Source organism: Bubalus bubalis, chromosome 20 (genome assembly GCF_019923935.1).
Source record: "Bubalus bubalis isolate 160015118507 breed Murrah chromosome 20, NDDB_SH_1, whole genome shotgun sequence".
In the NCBI taxonomy this organism is placed as follows: Eukaryota; Metazoa; Chordata; class Mammalia; order Artiodactyla; family Bovidae; genus Bubalus; species Bubalus bubalis.
This window is the reverse complement of record NC_059176.1, coordinates 57,754,823-57,775,876: the sequence shown is the minus strand read 5'-3', so window position 1 is coordinate 57,775,876 and position 21,054 is coordinate 57,754,823. Positions and strand designations below refer to the sequence as shown.

Sequence of the window (21,054 nt, the reverse complement as noted above, 5' to 3'; positions counted from 1 at the left end):
AAGCCCTGGGTCTGTGCTAGCTAATAACTAACTTGTCTTGCAAAATAATAAGTCCTAGTAGGATAGCAAATGGAGAAGGCAATGGCACCTCACTCCAGTACTCTTGCCTGGAAAATCCCATGGACGGAGGAGCCTGGTGGGCTGCAGTCCATGGGGTCGCTAAGAGTCGGACATGACTGAGCGACTTCACTTTCACTTTTCAGTTTCATGCATTGGAGAAGGCAATGGCAACCCACTCCACTGTTCTTGCCTGGAGAATCCTAGGGACAGGGGAGCCTGGTGGGCTGCTGTCTAGGGGGTTGCACAGAGTCGGACACGATTGAAGCAACTTAGCAGCAGCAGCAGGATGGCAGAATATATTCCATGATAGTACAGCAGGTTTTAGATAATGAGAAGAGGCAAGAGATAATGTGATGGTCAAGGCTTTTGACTACATTATCTATGGTAAACTCATCAATAAACTATAAACCTCTGTCTAGAATCTAAAACTAACAAATGAGACAATATAAAGCTCAAAGGATTACTTTCAGTCCAGGAGAGCATCATAAACTTGATGCTATTTCATAATTTCATTCACAAGCTGAACAATAAATAGAACAATGTCTCATTAAGTAGATGCAAAAAGTTGACATTGAAAGCTGTCAAGAACTTGGAGGATAAAACTAGAGGTCAAAGGGATTAGGAGTAAATTGAAAGAGGGATTGGAATCCCAAAATGTACAATCTAAGGAAGAAATACAGTATAGTCTTCTTTGTCTAGGGTGAGGTGCAAGAAAGCATTCTCTACCAGAAGGATGAAGAAATAATGGGCAGTGGTGTTTACCAAGCTGACCATGCTGTCGTCTTACATCATCTTAAAAATGAGGAAAACACTGGCCAAATGACTGTAATTTTGGATCAAATTCTCATTAGGGACAGATCATAAAGAGTTTCAAAATCTGTGTTTTAAATGTGGAGAGTAAACAGACTGAGAAACCAGTACAAAAAAAGCAAGAAAGAATGAGATTATTCAGTGTACACAGATAACATTCAGTATATGAGTATTCAGGAAAATGCTTCTTATAAAACACATATTCCTTCTTAATCAATGGGCCCCTGAAAAGCTCCATGTTCTCTTTCCTAAGGGTCAAATATGGATCAATGTACTACAAGTGAAAAACACAACAGAGGAACAAAAACTAGGCATGGATATGAGAACTTTCTCAAACAGTGAGCATCACCTAGTATTAAAATGGACCCCTCAAGAGGAAGTTAGAAACTCTCTTCCTTTTCTTGGGCTTGTTACAAAGGAGAGAAACTTTATGTGATAGAATTTTCACTTCCTGGACAAAACAGAGAATGAATGGATTATGCTCTGTTTCTAAAATGTTATGAGTTATTCTATTTTTCCTATGACTGTTTCCATTTCTCCATGTCCAGGTTTGGCCTTTCTCATCAGCAGCATTCTACCTTTGTGGGTTCTCTTTGGAAATGGTCTACAACTAATGGTTTTAGAAATATTTTATAGCTCCCCCTCACCCTGGCATTTGCAGGCTTTCAGCTTTTGCTTAAAGAGGAATGCATCTCAACATACATATTTGTAGCTTCCCTGAACCTCTTGACACCTGCAGATCCCTAGAGATGACTATGGTTAAGAACTGAGAAGTGGTCACAGGAGCCAGGCCATGGAAAACCAGAAGTGAGAGATTCTTCCAGAAGAGGGGTGATTGCTTAGTTAATTAACTGCAGTGCACTCTCCTTATATCAACCCAGTGGCCACCCAGCAACAGACACAAATACTCACAAAGCTGCTAGTAATTTTTCCAATTGTTAGCTTGAGTAGTAAGTCAAGTCCTAAATTTATTTCCAGTGTGCCATTTTTGTTTCTACTCTTTAAAAAGCAGGTGGACTCTATATAGGCTTACCGTTTCCCCTAGTAAATAATAGCTTTCCCTTTCCTGTCAGGCACTGGTTAGGTAGCCACTGTGGGCCCCTCCCTTTCACCTCACTGCTTCTGGTTTTAAGTATTGGGTTAAGTTATTTTTTTTCCTTCCAGGGGAGATGAAATGTCAGGAGCAGCCTAGGAGTAGCTAGATCTACTTTTATATAACATACAGGGCAAGATGCAGGTGTTTGCTCACTGTTTGAATAACAGCTTTTCCTGAAAGTTATTGGGCCACAACAGTATATTATTCAGGAGTATTTATGACTCTGAAAGCCCAAAGGGAAATAGCATGCACAATCACATTTTTATTTGATTGCAATTATGCAAGAGGCCTTATAAGTATCTATGCTGACCGTTCATGCCACTGGCCTTTTCAGGGAGGTCCTGGAAGTTTTTGATCCCCAAATGCTTTTCTTAATCTCATGTTTAATTGCCAACAAAAGCACATTTAAAGTTTATAGCTGCACTTAAAAATGAGTAATTGGTTCTTACCTGGAATTGATTGCTAGCAAAAGGACTGTGCCAAACTTACCCCAGATTAAAATGATGTACCGGAGCGGGATGAAATACAGCGTGATGGTGGCCGCTGCCAGCATCAAACAGGCCAGGAATGAAAGGAACGGGACCGTCCAGTTAAATGTGCTGTAGACAAACCACATACACGTCATTTTTTCTGATGTTAAAGAAAAGCAGTCGATTCATTTTGCCATGTTTTTATTTCTTAGTTATACACATGAAAAAAGGCCTATTGGAGAAGTTGCTTCTCAAAATTGAGATGTAAAAGTCTGCCAGAATGACTGGACACTGGAAAGCAGTTTGGAGGCGAAGGTCACAGACCAATTGCCATCCAGCTCGTCTGGATCTTGGTGACTCTGCCTTCCTGGAACCGACAGTACTTAAGAGAAAACTCTGACTCTCAACAGTGATTAAACACTGCAATATTGCCATGTGGCTCTGTGAACGCAGAGCTTCAAAATGAAAGGTGAGTTAGGTCACCTCAAAGTCAATATTTCTCTCTCAATTAACACATGCTTGCCAGTAAATATTTAGAGACGGGAGGCTATTATTACAGAGCGTTTGTGTTTTTCTAATAACTTATATTTAGAATTTCCAGACTCGTTGACTCCAGAAGGGTAATGATGCCCTGAAAATGGGCTACGGAGCTGCTGGCTATAAGCCATTACACCGCCAACCCATGGATAACGCAGGGAATGTTGCCGCGTATCATTTTCACGGGGACCCTGGCTCCTTCTGTCCTATCTATTGCCTGTTTTGACTTGAGATCTAGAATATGAGATGTGGGACTGAATGTACGTGGAAATCCCTCCAGAATCCTAGAAAGTAGTCATAAAATGCACTGCCTTGATAAGAGCTCATGAGTGTCTAGAGTATTCTTCCAGGCATCTTCACTTAACATGTCTGTCTATTGACCCTTTGCCTTGCCTTGTGCTAGGAATAAATGAGATGAAAGATTTATTTCTGTTGTCTTTTTTTGGGGGGGGGCATATCAGGGGATTTGGGCAGAGCAGCTTATAATAGTTATCGGGCACTTAGTAGGTGCCACTGTCCTAAGATATATATAAATATATACACTTTCATTTCTCACTTTCATGCATTGGAGAAGGAAATGGCAACCCACTCCAGTGTTCTTGCCTGGAGAATCCCAGGGACGGGGGAGCCTGGTGGGCTGCCGTCTATGGGGTTGCACAGAGTCGGACACGACTGAAGCGACTTAGCAGCAGCAGCATATATACACACACACACACACACACACACACACACACACACACAGATTGTAATGCTTAACAATAATTCTTTCAAGTAAGGATTATCTCCCTCTTACAGATGAGCAATCAAGGCTGAAGTAAGGATTCTGGGATTAACATAATACTATAAATAAAACAAGTAAACAATAAAGACTTACTATATAGCACAGGGAAATGTACTCAGTATGTTATATTAACTTATAATGGAAAATAATCTGAAAAAATACATATAAATGCACACATAACATTGTAAATTAACTATACTCAAAAAAAAAAAAAATAGAAAAATAGAGGAGAAATTCAACTCACGCCTCAATCTCTTGTTAAAGATTGCCTATGGGGAGATACAATACTACGTATGTATGTGTGTATTTGCTATTTCATGCCCTTAAATTATAAGCAAGTTGAACACATTTTAATGTGACTGTTGATCATTTTGATTATCAGTGATATTCAGCTTATATCCTCACCAGGGGCAACTATTTAAGAAAGTATTTAAAAAAATTTACAAGCAAACTGGCATGGATTTGAGTTCAGGCTCTATCTCTGAAAAGCTGAGAAACACAGGAAAGTCTTTCAAATCAATCTGAACAATAATTTCTTCTCCACAGAATGGGAATAATAATAATACCCATAGCATAAAGTTCTGCTAGAATTATATAGGAACTGGCATTTAAAATGGTTAGCTCTTCATGTACATTACCATATGTAAAACAGATAGCTGTTTTACATATGGTAAAACATATGTAAAACTTCCCCCATAGCTGTGGAAAGTTGCTGTACAACTCAGGGAGCTCAGCCCCAGTGCTCTGTGATGACCTAGAGGGGTGGGATGGGGTTGGGGGTGGGAGGGAGGGGAAATAAGTGTACCTATGGCTGATACACGTTGTTGTAGAGCAGAAACCAACACAACATTGTAAACCGATTATCCTCCAGTTAAAAATAAATTTTAAAAAATAGCTCTGGTAACGCATGAAAGATGAAGAAGGCAACGGCACCCCACTCCAGTACTCTTGCCTGGAAAATCCCATGGATGGAGGAGCCAGGTAGGCTGCAGTCCATGCGGTGGCGAAGAGTTGGACGTGACTGAGCGACTTCACTTTCACTTTTCACTTTCATGCATTGGAGAAGGAAATGGCAACCCACTCCAGTGTTCTTGCCTGGAGAATCCCAGGGACGGGGGAGCCTGGTGGGCTGCCGTCTATGGGGTCGCACAGAGTCAGACACAACTGAAGTGACTTAGCAGCAACAGTAGCAACACATGAAAGATAGCTTAGTATTCAAATTAAATTTTTACCTTAAGTTTATTTAAAAAAAAAGTTCTATTTCTTGCATATTTTAACCACACACACACATATACACACAAAGAAGTTACTGCTTATCTGTTTTCCCTGGAACTTTGTTGCTGGATATTTTCCTCAAACAAAATCTCTTTGGAAACTAAAGAAATCAATTCTTTGTCATATTTATTGCAAACACTTTCAGTTTGTTCCCCTGTCTTTTAAAAAACCTTGTTTATAGTTTTTAAAGATAAAAATTATATATTTTACACTACCAAGTTCATCAAAACTTCTGCATATATGTAGGTCCATTCCTGACTATTCTCTTCCAAGAAGAACTTCTTAGGAGGCAACTTCACAATACTTGTGAAAATGTTATGGAATCCATAATTGCTCCTGTTATGCCAGGGCAAGAAATTTAACCTGCAAATATCTTTGCACAAGGGTGCAAAGAAGGTACATAATGTCTGATGCAGTATGGTTTGCAAGTAGTTGAAAAGAAAATAGCCTCAGTATCAAATAATATCTAAATAAAATCATAGACAAATACTTTTAGTACCTTGAAGAAAAAAAAAAGAGAAAGCTACCACTAAAAATAAGAAAAAATATTAATATGACTTAAAAATAAGAAAACAATAGAGTGTAAAAGATAATGTATTATAAGAATTCTGGAGGTTACCAACTTCCAAAGTCAATTTCACTCCAATAATTTCTACCAGATATTAAAATTTTGAACTTCTATATCTGTTAACTGCATGGGGGGCATAAGATAAATATAGCCTAGGGCTTCCACAAAAGAAGATTCAAGTAGAAGAACACTGCATAAAACTTACATATTCAGGGTAAGGATGAATTGAGAGAGACAAGTAGAAAGACAGAGTGGAAAAGGATGAAAAGAAGGGAAAACAAATCTACCATATAACAAATAGATGCAAAGAATTCTCTGTGTCATGATGCTGGTACCAGGATTTATCATCCAAGTTTATGCTACCAGTATACTTTAAAAAACCTCAGCAAAAATTTAATTAAAAAAAGAGATTCCAGGTTGAATCACCCCAAAATGACTAGAGCAGTCATTTTCTCTAAGGAAATGCATTATCAACCCATATATCTGGGTATACTCCACACACACACACACACACACACACACGGAATATGAGCTCATAGACAGTTAAAACAATAAAATATAAATGGATACACAGCATCACGAGTAAGAGCTATCAGAAGTAACAGCAAAACCCTGAACAGAAGACCTCAAATACTGAGAGCAAACATAACACATTAAATAATAATGCTTAATACTTTAAAAGTCATGAAACAAGGGCTTAAAAATGGTCAAGGACGAGATTGTAAAAAATGACCAAGAAGATTTGAAAACAAAGCAAGTAAAACTTTAAAAAGAAACACAGTGATTAAAGTTAAAACCTCCATGCATGAATTAAACAGGATTTTAAATACCACAGAAAACAGAGTTGTGCAAGACAGCCCAAAAAAGGACGTAAAAGGCATCACAAAGGGTAGGAAGACAGATGTCAGAAAGAAGAGATACAGAGCGTAGATTAAGAGGGTTCCTGAACTGATTGGTAAGACGCTATAAGTAATGGTGAATATTAGACTGTGGAATGGCAAAAAGGTGCTCACTGTTAGGTCTCTATTTTCTGACCATAAAACAACGCAGTTAAAAACCAGGAGCACAATTAAAATAAATAAATTTACATTTTAAAAAAAAGGAACAAAAAGATAGCTAGAAAATCTTCATATACTTTGAAATTAAGCAATATACTTCATGTGAAGGAACAAATAAAAACAAATTAGAAAGCAAGTTTTTACTAAATGTGAATTAATAATGAATATCAGTGCCAAAATGTTTGGCAGAGAGCTAAGCACCTAGGAAAGTGTGGCGCCTTAAATGCTTATGTTAGGAACACAGAAAGACTGAAAATAAATGATCTAGCAATCCATCTTAAAAAGTTAAAATAAGAAGAGTAAATTAATCTCAAACAAAGTAGAAGGAAGAAAGTAATAAAGATAAGAGTAGTAATTAATGGAAAAGAAAACAGGCAACAGGGAGATTAACAAAGGTAACGACAGTTCTTGCTAAAGAATAATATAGTTGATAAATGACTGTCAAGAAGGGAAAACAGAATTTTAAACTTAAAGAAGTGGACAATGCTAGAGTCCACTGTCATCGACGATAAGAGGATTTTTTTATACAAACAACTTTATGTCAAAAAGTAGAAAATTTTAAATGGACACACTCTTAGAAAATGATACACAAACGGATATGAGAAGAAATAGAATAGCGGAACAGACCTATATATACCACGGAAACTGACTACTTGATTAAAATCTTTCCTGAAAGAAAACTTCAGACTCAGAGACTTAACCAGAAAATTCTATAAACTCTTAAAGGAAGTAATGACACAAGGTTTACACAAACTGCAGATAATGAGAGAGAATACTGCCCACTTATTGTATGAGTCTAGAATAACCTTCACGCTATAAGGAATTTCCAAGAACTATATATCCAATCGCACTGATGATTAAAGCTGCAAAAATCGTAAGTAAAAAAAAATGTAAATAAAATCCCAGCATATATAAGGAGACTGGATAGCATGATGAAGCTGGCTTCATTCCAGAAATGTAAGATTGGTTTAATATTTGAAAATCAACAATAATAATACACATTAACAAAAATAAAAGAACACCAAAACAACCATAAGATGATCTCAATGAACATAGACAAAAGTTTGACGAAACTCAACCTACAATTGATAAAATAGGAATAAACAGTAAATTCCTGAAGCTGATAAAGTATCTTTACAGAAAACAACATCATTAAGGGGAAAATGTTCAAAGCTTTCTCTCTGAAAAAGACAGGAGTATGAGAAAAGAATGTTCACTAATACCACTTCTGTTCAACACTGTATTGGCGTTACTGCTGCTGCTGCTGCTGCTAAGTCACTTAGTCGTGTCCAACTCTGTGAGACCCTATAGATGGCAGCCCACCAGGCTCCCCCATCCCTGGGATTTTCCAGGCAAGAACACTGGAGTGGGTTGCCATTTCCTTCTCCAATGCATGAAAGTGAAAAGTGAAAGTGAAGTCGCTCAGTCGTGTCTGATTCCCCGTGACCCCATCATGGACTGCAGCCTACCAGGCTCCTCCACCCATGGGATTTTCCAGGAAAGAGTACTGGAGTGGGGTGCCATCGCCTTCTCCAATTGGCATTACTAGCCAAGACAATAAATCAAGAAAACAAAGTAAAATGTATAAGGACTGAAAAATAAGAAAGAAAAATATATTTCTAGACAATATGTTTATATAATACAACATCCAGAATAATAATCTTCATATGAAAATTAAGATAACTAAGTTTATCAAGGTTGATAGATACAAAGTCAATGTTGGAAAACAAATTTCACTTTTCTATCCTGTAACAAACAGGTGGAGATAAAACCTGAAAAAAAGAGGCCATTTAAAATAACTGAAACAAATCAAGTACTTCAGACTATATCTCACAAAAATGTGTCAAATATTTATGTATAAAACTCTTAAAGTAATATTGAGATAAACTAAAGATAACCGAAATAGATGAAGGACTATATTACACTCATATATTAAAAAAAAATTTTATCAAGATGTCAATTTTTCCCAATTAATGCAATCCTTATAAAGATCTCAATGATCATTTGCTCGTGGGTAAGTATGTGGTGAGTCATGTGTCTTTATCTGCTGGATGCTAAAAATGAAGTTATGTACCAGACACATTTGCACACACCATGTTGGATTTGCCCTCCCAACATCCTAGTCAGTGAAGTCATGTATTTTTTTTTCCTAAGCAACCCACAGTTTTAGTAGTAAAATGGTTAAACATTTCACAGGTTTTAAAAAGTTTAATACACAGAGAAAGAAAGTCAAAGCAATTTTACCAATATTCACAATTGTGAAAAATTTTAAGTGGTTACTACAGGCCATCCACTAGTTTAAACACATTACAGGCACTAATTCATCTAATTCTTCCAGAAATGTTATGAATAGGAATTTCTGGTATGTCCATTCTACAGATGAGAGCTTGAGTCAGGAAAGGTAGTAGTTGGCCACAAATCACTTCCAGTCTAAGTGACAGAGCCGGGATCTGAACCCAGAGAGCTGCTTCAAGAGCCTACACTTGGACTGCCCTGGTGGTGCAGTGGATAATCCCCCTGCCAATGCTGGGGACATGGGTTCAATTCCTGGTCTGAGAAGATTCCACATGCCACGGAGCAACTAAGCCCTTGCACAGTTACTAAGCCTGTGCTCTAGGGCCTGAGAGCCCCAACTACTGAAACCTGCACGCCTAGGACCTGTGCTTCACAACAAGAGAAGCCACCACAACAAGAACCCCGCGTACCACAACAGAGGGTAGCCTCTGCTTACTGCAACTTGAGAAAGGCTGAACAAAGCATTGAAGATCCAGCACGGCCATAAATAAATATTGTAAAAAAGAACCTACACTCACTGCTTGTATAGTAGACATTTCAGAAAATATAAGAAGGTCATTTTACTCATTTAATCCACTCAATATTCCTGCATATAAAACTGAGGACTTAATTCAAAGGTATTATATACTGGCTTTGCTGTTCAGTTGCTTAGTCGTGTCTGACTCTTTGTGATCCCATGGACCGCGGTACACCAGGCTCCCCTGTCTTTCACGGAGTTTGGACACATTCTCTGGAAGTTTTATCTTCCAGAGTTTGCTCAAATTCATGTCCATTGAGTCGGTGATGCTGTCTAACCATCTCATTCTCTGCCACTCCGTTCTCCTTTTGCTTTCAATCTTTCCCAGCATCAGGGTCTTTTCCAAGGACTCAGCTCTTTGCATCAGGTGGTCAAAGTATTGGAGCCTCAGCTTCAGCATCAGTCCTTCCAATGAATATTCAGGACTGATTTCCTTTAGAATTGACTGGTTTGATCTCCTTGCTGTCCATGGGACTGTCAAGAGTCTTCTCCAACACCACACTCCAAAAGCATCAGTTCTTCAGTGCTGAGCCTTCTTTATGGTCCAATTCTCACATCCATACATGACTACTGGAAAAACCAAAGCTTTGACTATATGGATCTTTGTCTGCAAAGTGACGTCTTTCCATCCAAGGAGCAAGCATCTTTTAATTTCATGGCTGCAGTCACTCTCAGCAGAGATTTTAGAGCTCAGAAAATAAAATTTGTTGCTGCTTCCAGCTTTTCTCCTCCTATTTGTCATGAAGTGACAGGACCAGATGCCATGAGCTTAAGCTTTTTCAGTGTTGAGTAGCTCTACATAGTTTGTTGTGATCCACACAGTCAAAGGCTTTGGTATAGTCAATAAAGCAGAAATAGATGTTTTCCTGGAATTCTCTTGCTTTTTATATGATCCAACATATGTTGGCAATTTGATCTCTGGTTCCACTGCCTTTTCTAAATCTAGCTTGAACATTTGGAAGTTCATGGTTCATGTTGAAGCTTGGCTCGGAGAACTTTGAAACACAGAAAAGCATCTACTTCTGCATATTGACTATACCAAAGCCTTTGGCTGTGTGGATCACAACAAACTGTGGAACATTCTTAAAGAGATGGGAATACCAGACCACCTGACCTGCCTCCTGAGAAATCTGTATGAAGGTCAAGAAGCAACAGTTAGAACTGGACATGGAACAACAGACTGGTTCCAAATAAGGAAAGGAGTACATCAAGGCTATATATTGTCACCCTGCTTATTTAACTTATATGCAGAGTATATCATGAGAAATGCTAGGCTGGATGAAGCACAAGCTGGAATCAAGATTGCCAAGAGAAATATCAATAACCTCAGATACACAGATGACACCACCCTTATGACAGAAAGCGAAGAACTAAAGAGCCTCTTGATGAAAGTGAAACAGGACAGTGAGAAAGTTGGCTCAAAACTCAACATTCAGAAAACTAAGATCATGGCATCTGGTCCCATTACTTCATGGCAAATAGGTGGGGAAACAATGGAAACAGTGAGAAACTTTTTTTTTTTTTGGTTTTAAAAATCACTGCAGATGGTGATTGCAGCCATGAAATTAAAAGATGCTTGCTCCTTGGAAGAAAAGCTATGACCAACCTAGACAGCATATTAAAAAGCAGAGGTATTACTCTGCCAACAAAGTTCTGCCTAGTCGAGGCTATGGTTTTTCCAGTAGTCATGTATGGATGTGCGAGTTGGTCTATAAAGAAAGTTGAGCACTGAAGAATTGATGCTTTTGAACTGTGGTGTTGGAGAACACTCTTGAGAATCCCTTGGCCTGCAAGGAGATCCAACCAGTCCATCCTAAAGGAAATCAGTCCTGAATATTCATTGGAAGGACTGATGCTGAAGCTGAAACTCCAATACTTTGGCCACCTGTTGTGAAGAACTGACTCATTGCAAAAGACCCTGATGCTGGGAAAGATTGAAGGCAGGAGAAGAAGGGGATGACAGAGGATGAGATGCTCGGATGGCATCACTGACTCAATGGACGTGAGTTTGAGCAAGCTCCGGGAGTTGGTGATGGACAGGGAAGCCTGGCGTGCTGCAGTCCATGGGGTCACAAAGACTCGGACATGACTGAGCAACTGAACTGAACTGAGTAGTATATAGTAGCACTAACCCTCAAAACCTTACTAGAGTCTTCACTCCAGTTACCATGGAAATATGTTGCAGTGCTGGTCTTTCAAAGAACATCCAAGGTTGAAGAACTCTGGTAAGTCAAAGCTTTGTATCTCAAAATTAAACAATCAGTTAAACATTTTCATGGACTTTGATGGATTTCCTGACTTGGGAGCTCTCCATTAAATCTTAAGGGAATGCCTGACTTGAACATTTCAGTTAATGAAGACATTCAAGGAATCCCCTTCATTCATTCAACTCTTCAGGTTCACTAACATATCCTAAGAATATCTTTGACAAAACCCACAAATAACTGTCTCAACATCCAGTAAGGTGGAAACAACTCCATTCTAGAGTTCCTCCCCCAACTGGGTACCACACTGGGCGACCTTTGTGTCAACAGATTCATTATCTTCTTCATTTCCTAGGCATAGAAAAAATGAAGTCCTTTGACTCTTCTATCCATAGAAACAGAGACACGGGTCATAAAAGCCTGCAGACTATTCTTTTGTGATTTACCTCACAGGATGCTTTCCTTCATGGTTTTCGCCCCAGTTTGTGAACTCTCTCCCCACAACTGGCTTTCTGCCCTCACCCCTGGTCATTCTGCCTTCATTCTCTGTCCCTTTCAACATGTAACTTTAAATATTCATTTGGCTTGTGCTGAGTCTTAGTTGCAGCACATGGGATCTAGTTACCAGATGAGGGATTGAACCCAGGCCCCCTGTATTGAGAAAGCAGAGTCTTAGCCAACAGGCTACAAGGGAAGTCCCTCAACATGTAACTTTAGATTAAAAATAAGATACGTCAATTTGTCCTTCCATCTGTGCTCACCTTCATCCAAACTTCACTTATCCTGCTTTCTCATCTTTCAATATTTCACAGCATGACTGCAGAGTCAGAGAAGTTCTTCCTAGAAACGTGCCTTCTAAGCCTTACTCCAGAACATCTGCAAGGACGACTCCCCTCTCCGAAGTCTACCTTAATCTCATTATCTTCTCTGCAGAGAGATTTCCCTAACCGCTCAAGCAGACTAGTGCTGTAGCCGACACTCCACAGCAATAGGACAAATAATACACAGTCCTCTCTGACCCACCCTGTTTGCTGCCTGGGATAATACAAATGCCACATGCTAAGCAAATATTAGCCTGATGTATACATACATTTGAAATCTGTATACAATGAGAAGGTAATTGGAGAATGCAGAGAAAAGAAAATACCATTCGCTCCAAGTGAATACAGAATCATCAGGGTCTTTTCTGCCAGTAACAAGGGAAGCCTGCTCTGAGAGGTTTAAGCATGCTTATTTATTCTCTAGTTGCCAAAAGTTGGGTAAAAGTTTTCCTGGTCCTTATGCACTGAGTTACAAAGGAATTCCAACAGAGTTACACATGATGTTGTGCTTGAATGCCCAGCGGGAACCTTAAGGTCACTGCAATAATGAATGGCTGAAGAATTAATAGGAGTTGAGCCTCATGCGCCTTCCTGTGTCACAGCTGGGCAGAACAGTGCTCTGTTCATGGCTGAAAATACGTCTCGAGACATGGCCACCACAGCTGTGCTGGGCACAGCCGCCGCCAAAAGGCACTGCAGAGCTGAGGGGCTGCTTAAATCACTCTGCCCTCTTCTCATCAGACACATTTCCTTGACCATTATCAACTGCACAACAGCCACATTTGTCTATTAACAGACATGCAAGCCCGGAGACAGTCTTACCAAAGGACACGGCCTTCCGTCCTCAGCCTTGCCCCCACTCCACATCCTCTTATCTTCTTTCCTGCCAGCACATCCCTTGCTCACTTTTTTTCATTGACTTTCTGCATCCACTCAAGGCCCGTGTGACCTGCCTCACCTCCAGGAACTGCCACATCCGTCCCCAGTGGCACAGACATGCTATTTCCCCTCCACCTCCCTCCATCGAGCACAGTCTTGGGCTTTGAGCCTTTGCACAAAGCCACCCAGCCACTGAAGCTCCCATTCATCAGCTCTATGCCCAGCTGGCTCTTCCCATCCTTAGAGATGCTGATAAGTTGTTGCTTCTTCAGAACTTTCCTCTGTCTCTCTCTCTCTCTCCTACATCCTTCCAGGGATGTAGTACCCATCTCCACATCCCACCTAGCCTCTATCTAGCATCAATGTTATTTTAGCTGTCTTATTAGTGTTCTTTCCCTTCATTGGAAAATATATTCCTATAGAGAAGAAAGTGGGGAGTACCAAGACATGGGGAGAGGATTAAAAGGTACAATCTACCATGTTTAAAAGAAATGTTACAGGGATATACAAAGTACAACACAGGGAATATACCTAATGTTTTATAGTTACCTTAAATGGAATGTAATCTATAAAAACTTATTATTCTGTACATCTGAAACTAATATACTATTGTAATCAGCTATACCACAATAGAAAAACAAAACATAAAGGCAAACACACACACACACACACACACAAAAACAGATACCCAGAGGATAATGACACTATAGTGTAAAGTGAGGCAGGCAGGTTCAAATCCAAGCTCCATGGCTTATTCCCTGTGTGATCTGGGCTGCATGTTTAATCATTCTGTGCTTCAGTTTCCTCATCTGTAAAATGCAGATACTAACAATCCTTACTCTGCAGGGTTGTTGGAATCATTTAATCCAATTTCTCTAAATAACTCCTTAAAGAAGTTGCTACATATCAAAGACTTAGAACAGTGTCTGGCTGGCACATGACATTAGTTGGTTTCTATCGTCATTGTTATTTTGGATGCACTTCTTATTCTTAAACCAAGTCAGTGCCTGAGATTCAAACACTGATAGTTGAATGAGTGAATGAGAAATTATAGTGCCCTCTTCATCACTTCACTATTTTTTACTGTCACTTATATTTTTGCTAAGCAATCTTGAGGGTACATTCAGGAGTCATTTTTCAATTTATATGAAACCTAGAGAGATAAAGCAGACATGTATCAATATACATGATCAAAAATCCTACTACTTAAATTTTCTCGACATTGCTCATGAAAATAACGTGTAAATTCAATAAAAACTCACTAAACTTGTTTAAAGATAACTTTTAACCTGCCTTTTAAGCAAAAGAAACATGTTTTCTATGCCAATAATAAATGGATGTTCAAGGGCAATTTGTTATAATAAGTGACTGAGGAAGAAAATCAGTAACCACATAAAGTTCCACATTAGCTGTTTATATTTCCTGATGTTAACCACTGCTTATTGATTTCCCTACATCTTCATGGACAAAATTTAACTTAGCTTTTAGCACTAATTTTAATCTCTTCTTTACCCATGTAATTTCTAAAAAATATGTCCTTTATGTAAAGAAACTAGAATGGCCAATAAAATCAGAACAGTAGTTGCTCTTTAGAAAGAACAACGTGGCTGATACAACTGCATTTAAAGTGGGGAGCAATCACTTTCAATTAAAGAAAAACCTGTTCTGTCCATGGATATCCAATGAAGACCAAGTTACACAGAGTTCACAATGTGTAAAACAAAGTAAGCAAAAAAATAAAAATAAAAACATGAATCACAGAGAGGCTTTCTCAATTGAGACTCCATTAGATAATTAAATCTGTTTTAATCTATAGTTTATCACTCAAACCAGAATATTTTGAGAATAAAAAAGGTACTATTAATAATTACACTCAGATAACTAGTATGAATTGGGTCATGTGGTCCACCCTTGTGAAGTTGGCAAACCTGAAGAACCAACCAACCAACCAAAGTTAAAAGGCCCAAGACTCTTGTTTCTGTTTTTTGTTTGTTTTTGTATTTTCTGATCCTACCCTCCCCAAGACCCTCCCCCTTGCTTGTCCAAAAGCATGGCAGTTTTACTCCAAACACAATAATACAAATGCAGAACTTACTTTTTAATTCTTTCTCCAAAAGAGGCTAATTCCTCCAAGATGTTTTGAACAGTTGAGACAATATCCTGTACCATGTAGATTCTTTTAATTAAGCCCTTTTTCTCAGATTCCTAAGAAACATAAAAGATTGAACTCAGTTACTTCATTTTTATTGGTCTGCTATAGAAATCATTATGCCAGTATTATCGTAACCTGGTTATTAGCAACTGAGTGACTTCAGGAGATAAATTCAAATTTTTTACAATTTACTTATCAGCTCCCCCAAGTTCCTGACTACTCATGAGATGTGACCACTTGTCGTGTGCAAGCATGTCCCCATCTCAATATCATGAGCTGATGAAGGGAACTCCACAGAGAAAAGAAATTCATTTCCCTGTAGAGTTGCTGCTTCTCTCAGAGAATTCTGTAACTTCTTTCACTGGCAGATCTTGAGTTGCTGTCTTCACAAGGTTAGCTTACTTATCTCTCTTCTGTTAGTTCCTCAGAAAGGCTTCCAGCAGGTAGCAATAGGGTATGTTGGACATCCAGATGATATTCAGCTGTCTAAGAATATTATCCTTACTTTGATTAAAGAACACTTAAAATGCGTTTTCCCACGTTAGATTGTTGTTGTTGTTCAGTCACTAAGTTGTATCTGACTCTTTGGGACCCCACGGAATACAGCACACCAGGCTCCTCTGTCCTTCACTATCTCCCGAAATCTGCTCAAATTCATTTACACTGAGTCAGTGATGCTACCTAAGCATCTCATCCTCTGCCATCCCCTTGTCCTTTTGCCTCAATCTTTCCCAGCATCAGAGTCTTTTCCAGTGAGTCAACTCTTTGCATTAGGTGGCAAAAATATTGGAGCTTCACCTTCAGCATAAATATTCAGGGTTGATTCCTTTAAGACAGAATGGTTTGATCTCCTTGCAGTCCAAGGGACTCTCAGGAGTCTTCTCCAGCACCACAATTTGAAAGCATCAATTCTTTGGCACTCAGCCTTCTTTATGGTCCCGTATGGGACTACTGGAAAAAACATAGCTTCAACTAACAGACCCTTGTTGGCAAAGTGATGTCTCTGCCTTTCATATGCTGTCTAGGTTGGTCACAACTTTCCTTCCAAGGAGCAAACATCTTTTAATTTCATGGCTGCAATCACCATCAGCAGTGATTTTGGAGTGCAAGAAAATAAAGTCTGTTACTGCTTCCATGTTTTCCCCTTCTATTTGCCATGAAGGGATGGATGGGACTGGATGCCATGATCTAACCATGTTAGGTAGCCAATGCTTATAAAACTAATCTTGAAATCACTCACATGTTGGATAAAAGGTGATTCCCTAAAGAAGGACATTTTGACACTAAATCTTATATTCTGATACCATATTCTAGTTCCCTTATGAACTCTATCTAACTGGGATTTAGTTACTAACTTCTCAGCTCAGGCAAGCTGAGTCACGGTAGCTGTTACGTCTAATATGTAATACCTAAAACCACAAATAAACCTAACACATCTTAGTATTTCTACCTAAAATTTTACTTAGGTTAGAATTATACTAAATTATCTTCTAAATCCAAGAGACAATTTCTATAATAATCTTCTTTGCAACAAAAGAAAAAAAAATCATTCTCATCTTGTATTCTCTGTTCCATCAAAGTGGACCCATGGATGGAGGAAGGAAAACATACTACCTCACAGTGATTTCAATGACTGTTGCTGCTACTGCTAAGTCGCTTCAGTCGTGTCCGACTCTGTGCGATCCCACAGATGGCAGCCCACCAGGCTCCCCCGGCTCTCGGATTCTCCAGGCAAGAACACTGGAGTGGATTGCCATTTCCTTCTCCAATGCATGGAAGTGAAGAGTGAAAGTGAAGTCACCCAGTCGTGCCCGACTCTTAGCGACCCCATGGACTGCAGCCTACCAGGCTCCTCCGTCCATGGGATTTTCCAGGCAAGAGTACTGGAGTGGGGTGCCATTGCCTTCTCTGAAAATAGCCTCTGGGTATATTAAAAAACTTTTTTTCACTGTCATATCATAAATATATGAAGGTCATCTGCTGGGATGGTCTGAGTAACATCTTACCATCTGTTCTGCACCCATTTATCCAATGATACTGTACAGTAGGAGGCCATACTCATTGCTTCGTCTTGCAAAGTCAAACTTGCAAGACATTTTTACTTTCTTCAATCCAATTTTCAATTTCTTATTTCCCTTACTCTCTAATTCTTCAAGTGGTTTGTATTAAAAACTGGATATACTGCCAGAACAACTTAATTCATGTTCAGCAATCCACCAACATCTTTTTTTTTTTTTTAAGCTAAATTATTTTATTTCTTTGTATCATATTTCCTTCGTCTATGGTAATTTTTTTTTAATTTTATTTTCTTTTTAAACTTTACATAATTGTATTAGTTTTGTCAAACATCAAAATGAATCCGCCACAGGTATACATGTGTTCTACATCCTGAACCAACATCTATTAATGGGCACAGTGGTGAAAACCCATCTCTGTCTGCCACAGAAATATTCATGTTTTTAAAGGAGGATTTGGAAGCACCAGGGAATTTGACCCAAAGGGCAAAAGTGGCTTCCTCTTTTCAACAGCATAGAGTTTAGGTCAAAACAATTTTTTGGAAAATGACTCAAATTTCTATGTGGCTCCATTTCATAACAATTTCCTACTTTAGTTGACAGATTTTTTTTTTTTCCTCTTGAAACACCCCAAATGCAGGGATTCTGGGTTAGTACAACAAAATAATAAATGATTCTCACAAGATTCTCTCACTTTTTAATGAATTTGATGTTTTAGTTTGAATAATCAGTATTTAAAGACTAAGCTAAAAATTTCACTGTATCAAGGGTGACAAGATAATTTATGAACCATATCTGTATACTTTTAAGAGTAAAAGTAAACAGAACTATGTAATTTTTGAAGTATTTATTAACTGACAACTTGCTTTATTGTATTAGTGGATCTATAAAATTATTTCATTTTTATTTTCATAATGACATTGTTTCAAGATAAAAACATATATTTTACATACATAAGAACAAAAGAAACTTGCCCATATTATGTCAATTGTAAAATGATACATGAGAATGATTACTCATTCCATATATTCATATATTTAATTGGTTTTCTAGTTATAGCTGTTTATAGTCCCATGTCAAAATTACTTTTCCACAAATGTAATATTATCTTTAATGTCATCTTTTCACTTACATTTCATAAAATTGTTCTTACCTATCTTCAGAGTTGCACTTAATCATTGTTAAATTGATACATGTAATTGACTCTACTGTAGACCATAATTTTAATTACAAAAATACTTTCTCTCCAGGGACTGAGGTACTTTGAAAATTCACAATAAAAATGTGATACATGAAAAATATTCTCGATGCTGTTTCTTAAATATTAAAATCTGTATATATTTCAGCCCCAAAATTTCAAAGTCACTATATTCATTCATATGAACTTTATCAAACTTTTTTTTCAAGATAAAACTCTAAGTAAGTTATCTGTATAATTTTTCAAATTCTTCTAAAGTTGAAATTCTTCAAATTTATGCTGAAAAATAAGTGGCTTCTCAATTTCCTTCCAATCCTGGGTAGAATTTATATTTATCCTATTAAAAATCAAACGTTTTTTAATCCCACAAACTGAGATAATCCAAAGTGTAACTTGTAAATTTAAACACTGAATCATGCATAGGATCTCACCTCACAGATTGCTTTGTGTTGAATATCCTTTGCTTTTGTAAAGAAAAAAAAATCGTTATTTTTGCCAGTTCTTTTAAAATTGATTTCCATCTACTAAAAGCTCCCAAAGATGAAGTTATTAGAATTTTCAGTTATCAAAAATTTTGATTAAAAAATTTCCAACTGACATGACGAAAATGCAACAAACACTGAAAAGATTTCTTTTTTTCCCCCCACAAGAGTTCAACAGCTTTGGAGAATGTTTAAGTTGACTGAGAGTTCATCAAAGGTTTCAAACACTTTTAAAAGCAGACTGATGGACAGATGACTGGCAGCAAAAAGAAAGTGCACACAGCCATGCTGAATGAAATATATTTTTATATCTGACACACCTTTGCCATGAAAACTTTGCTGTTGCTATCCCAACTCTGTATATATAAAATATTTATAAATGTGGACACTACAGCTGCTAATTCAATTGGTGGTGCATTATCACTTGTCTGTATGCAATCATGGATAATAGGGTACCATGATCTATCACTTGTAAATTTATGCTTCAAAGATCCATTCAACTTACATGAGTATCTTATTAGCCATGGTGCTATGCTTCATCAAAATTTGCATTCATATTATCACTACGGAATTAAATAACCCTCAATGCTACATGTTCAAAATAAATTTACAATAGCATTCCTGATGTCAGAGATTTCATTTTTTTGTAAAACTAACTTGTAAAAGCTCTATTTTGATTCCATGCAGTGGATGAAAAAATATAACATTTCAGGTTGCCACAGCAGGGTACTGGAAAAGTTTTCAATTAGCAGTAATCACCCCTCAGATAAACCTCATTGGCTACAATATTGCCACTGTGCAAAGCTACAAGATTTCAGAATTAACTTACTTGATACTGTTTGAGTCATTTGATGGCATGCTGATAAGACTGGCATCATTTGACTCTTCACAGGGTCTTTGATACACTGATGCTACTGAAGTGAACCTATTAACATGTACCTTGCCCTTTCTCATACATGCGTAACGAAACTTTGGAATGGAAGATGAGATAAGTGTGGAAGAACAGTCATTTGATCCAAACTGAAAGTCATGCTGCACACAAGGATGTGTAAACACAACTTTTGGGCTATGTAATTTAAAACCATGTTTCCAGAAGTGGTCTTCTAAAAATAACTATTGACAGTTGAAGACTCTTCAGCAGGTTTGCAACTTAAGTTTACATGTATCAGTGATGTGATCATGGTCCCAGTGGTAGACAGGAAATGTGCATCAGTTCATCAACAATTATCTTGAAACATGGATTATCAGTACTTGATTATTATTATTATCCATTAAACATGTAACTCTTTATTATTTATTCACTGAAAAAGCATTATGAAGAAGTAAAACAATGTGCAGATTTACTAAAAATAAAGAGTGAAATAAAACATCATAGTAAAAATGTGCAGGCTATTTTTTATTCTCCTATCCACAGGACTGGTTACATTCTGTATGTATTTACTATATATCAATGCTATAGTTGCTGTCATTTCCCATCTTTCTCATCACTGGGCACTCTGACCTGGCTGCTTGGACGTTTTATGCATCTCACTGGCCCTGGCAATGACCTTGCCACCATAGGCTGGTACACTGGGATCATCACATACTTCTCCACAATTGCCTAAGAGCACTTTGTCTTATCAGGGACCACCCAAAAGCCTTCCTTTAAAGCTAAGTTTTATTTAGAAAGAATCAGGAAAATAGATGGGTCATCCCTGCTTGGACTTAACCTGGTATCAGTGGGAACCCTTCTACTAACGCTCAGTTGCTAAAGTCATGCCTGACTCTTTGTGACCCCGTGGACTGGAGCCTGCCAGGCTCCTCTGTCCATGGATTTTCCAGGCAAGAATACTGGAG

At 38.1% G+C, this 21,054-nt stretch overlaps 1 protein-coding gene and 1 pseudogene across 1 annotated transcript in view; both read right to left on the bottom strand.

Annotated features, from left to right (window-relative positions):
• The window catches only part of MCTP2 (multiple C2 and transmembrane domain containing 2), a gene marked incomplete in the record, with an annotated part of 246,278 nt that overhangs the window by 8,025 nt on the left and 217,199 nt on the right, over positions 1-21,054 (bottom strand). Inside the window, 2 exon segments of the mRNA XM_045163827.1 lie at positions 2,456-2,565; positions 15,467-15,576. Coding sequence (XP_045019762.1) covers positions 2,456-2,565; positions 15,467-15,576 — 220 coding nt within the window.
• On the bottom strand, positions 19,874-20,024 carry LOC112581040 (annotated as a pseudogene).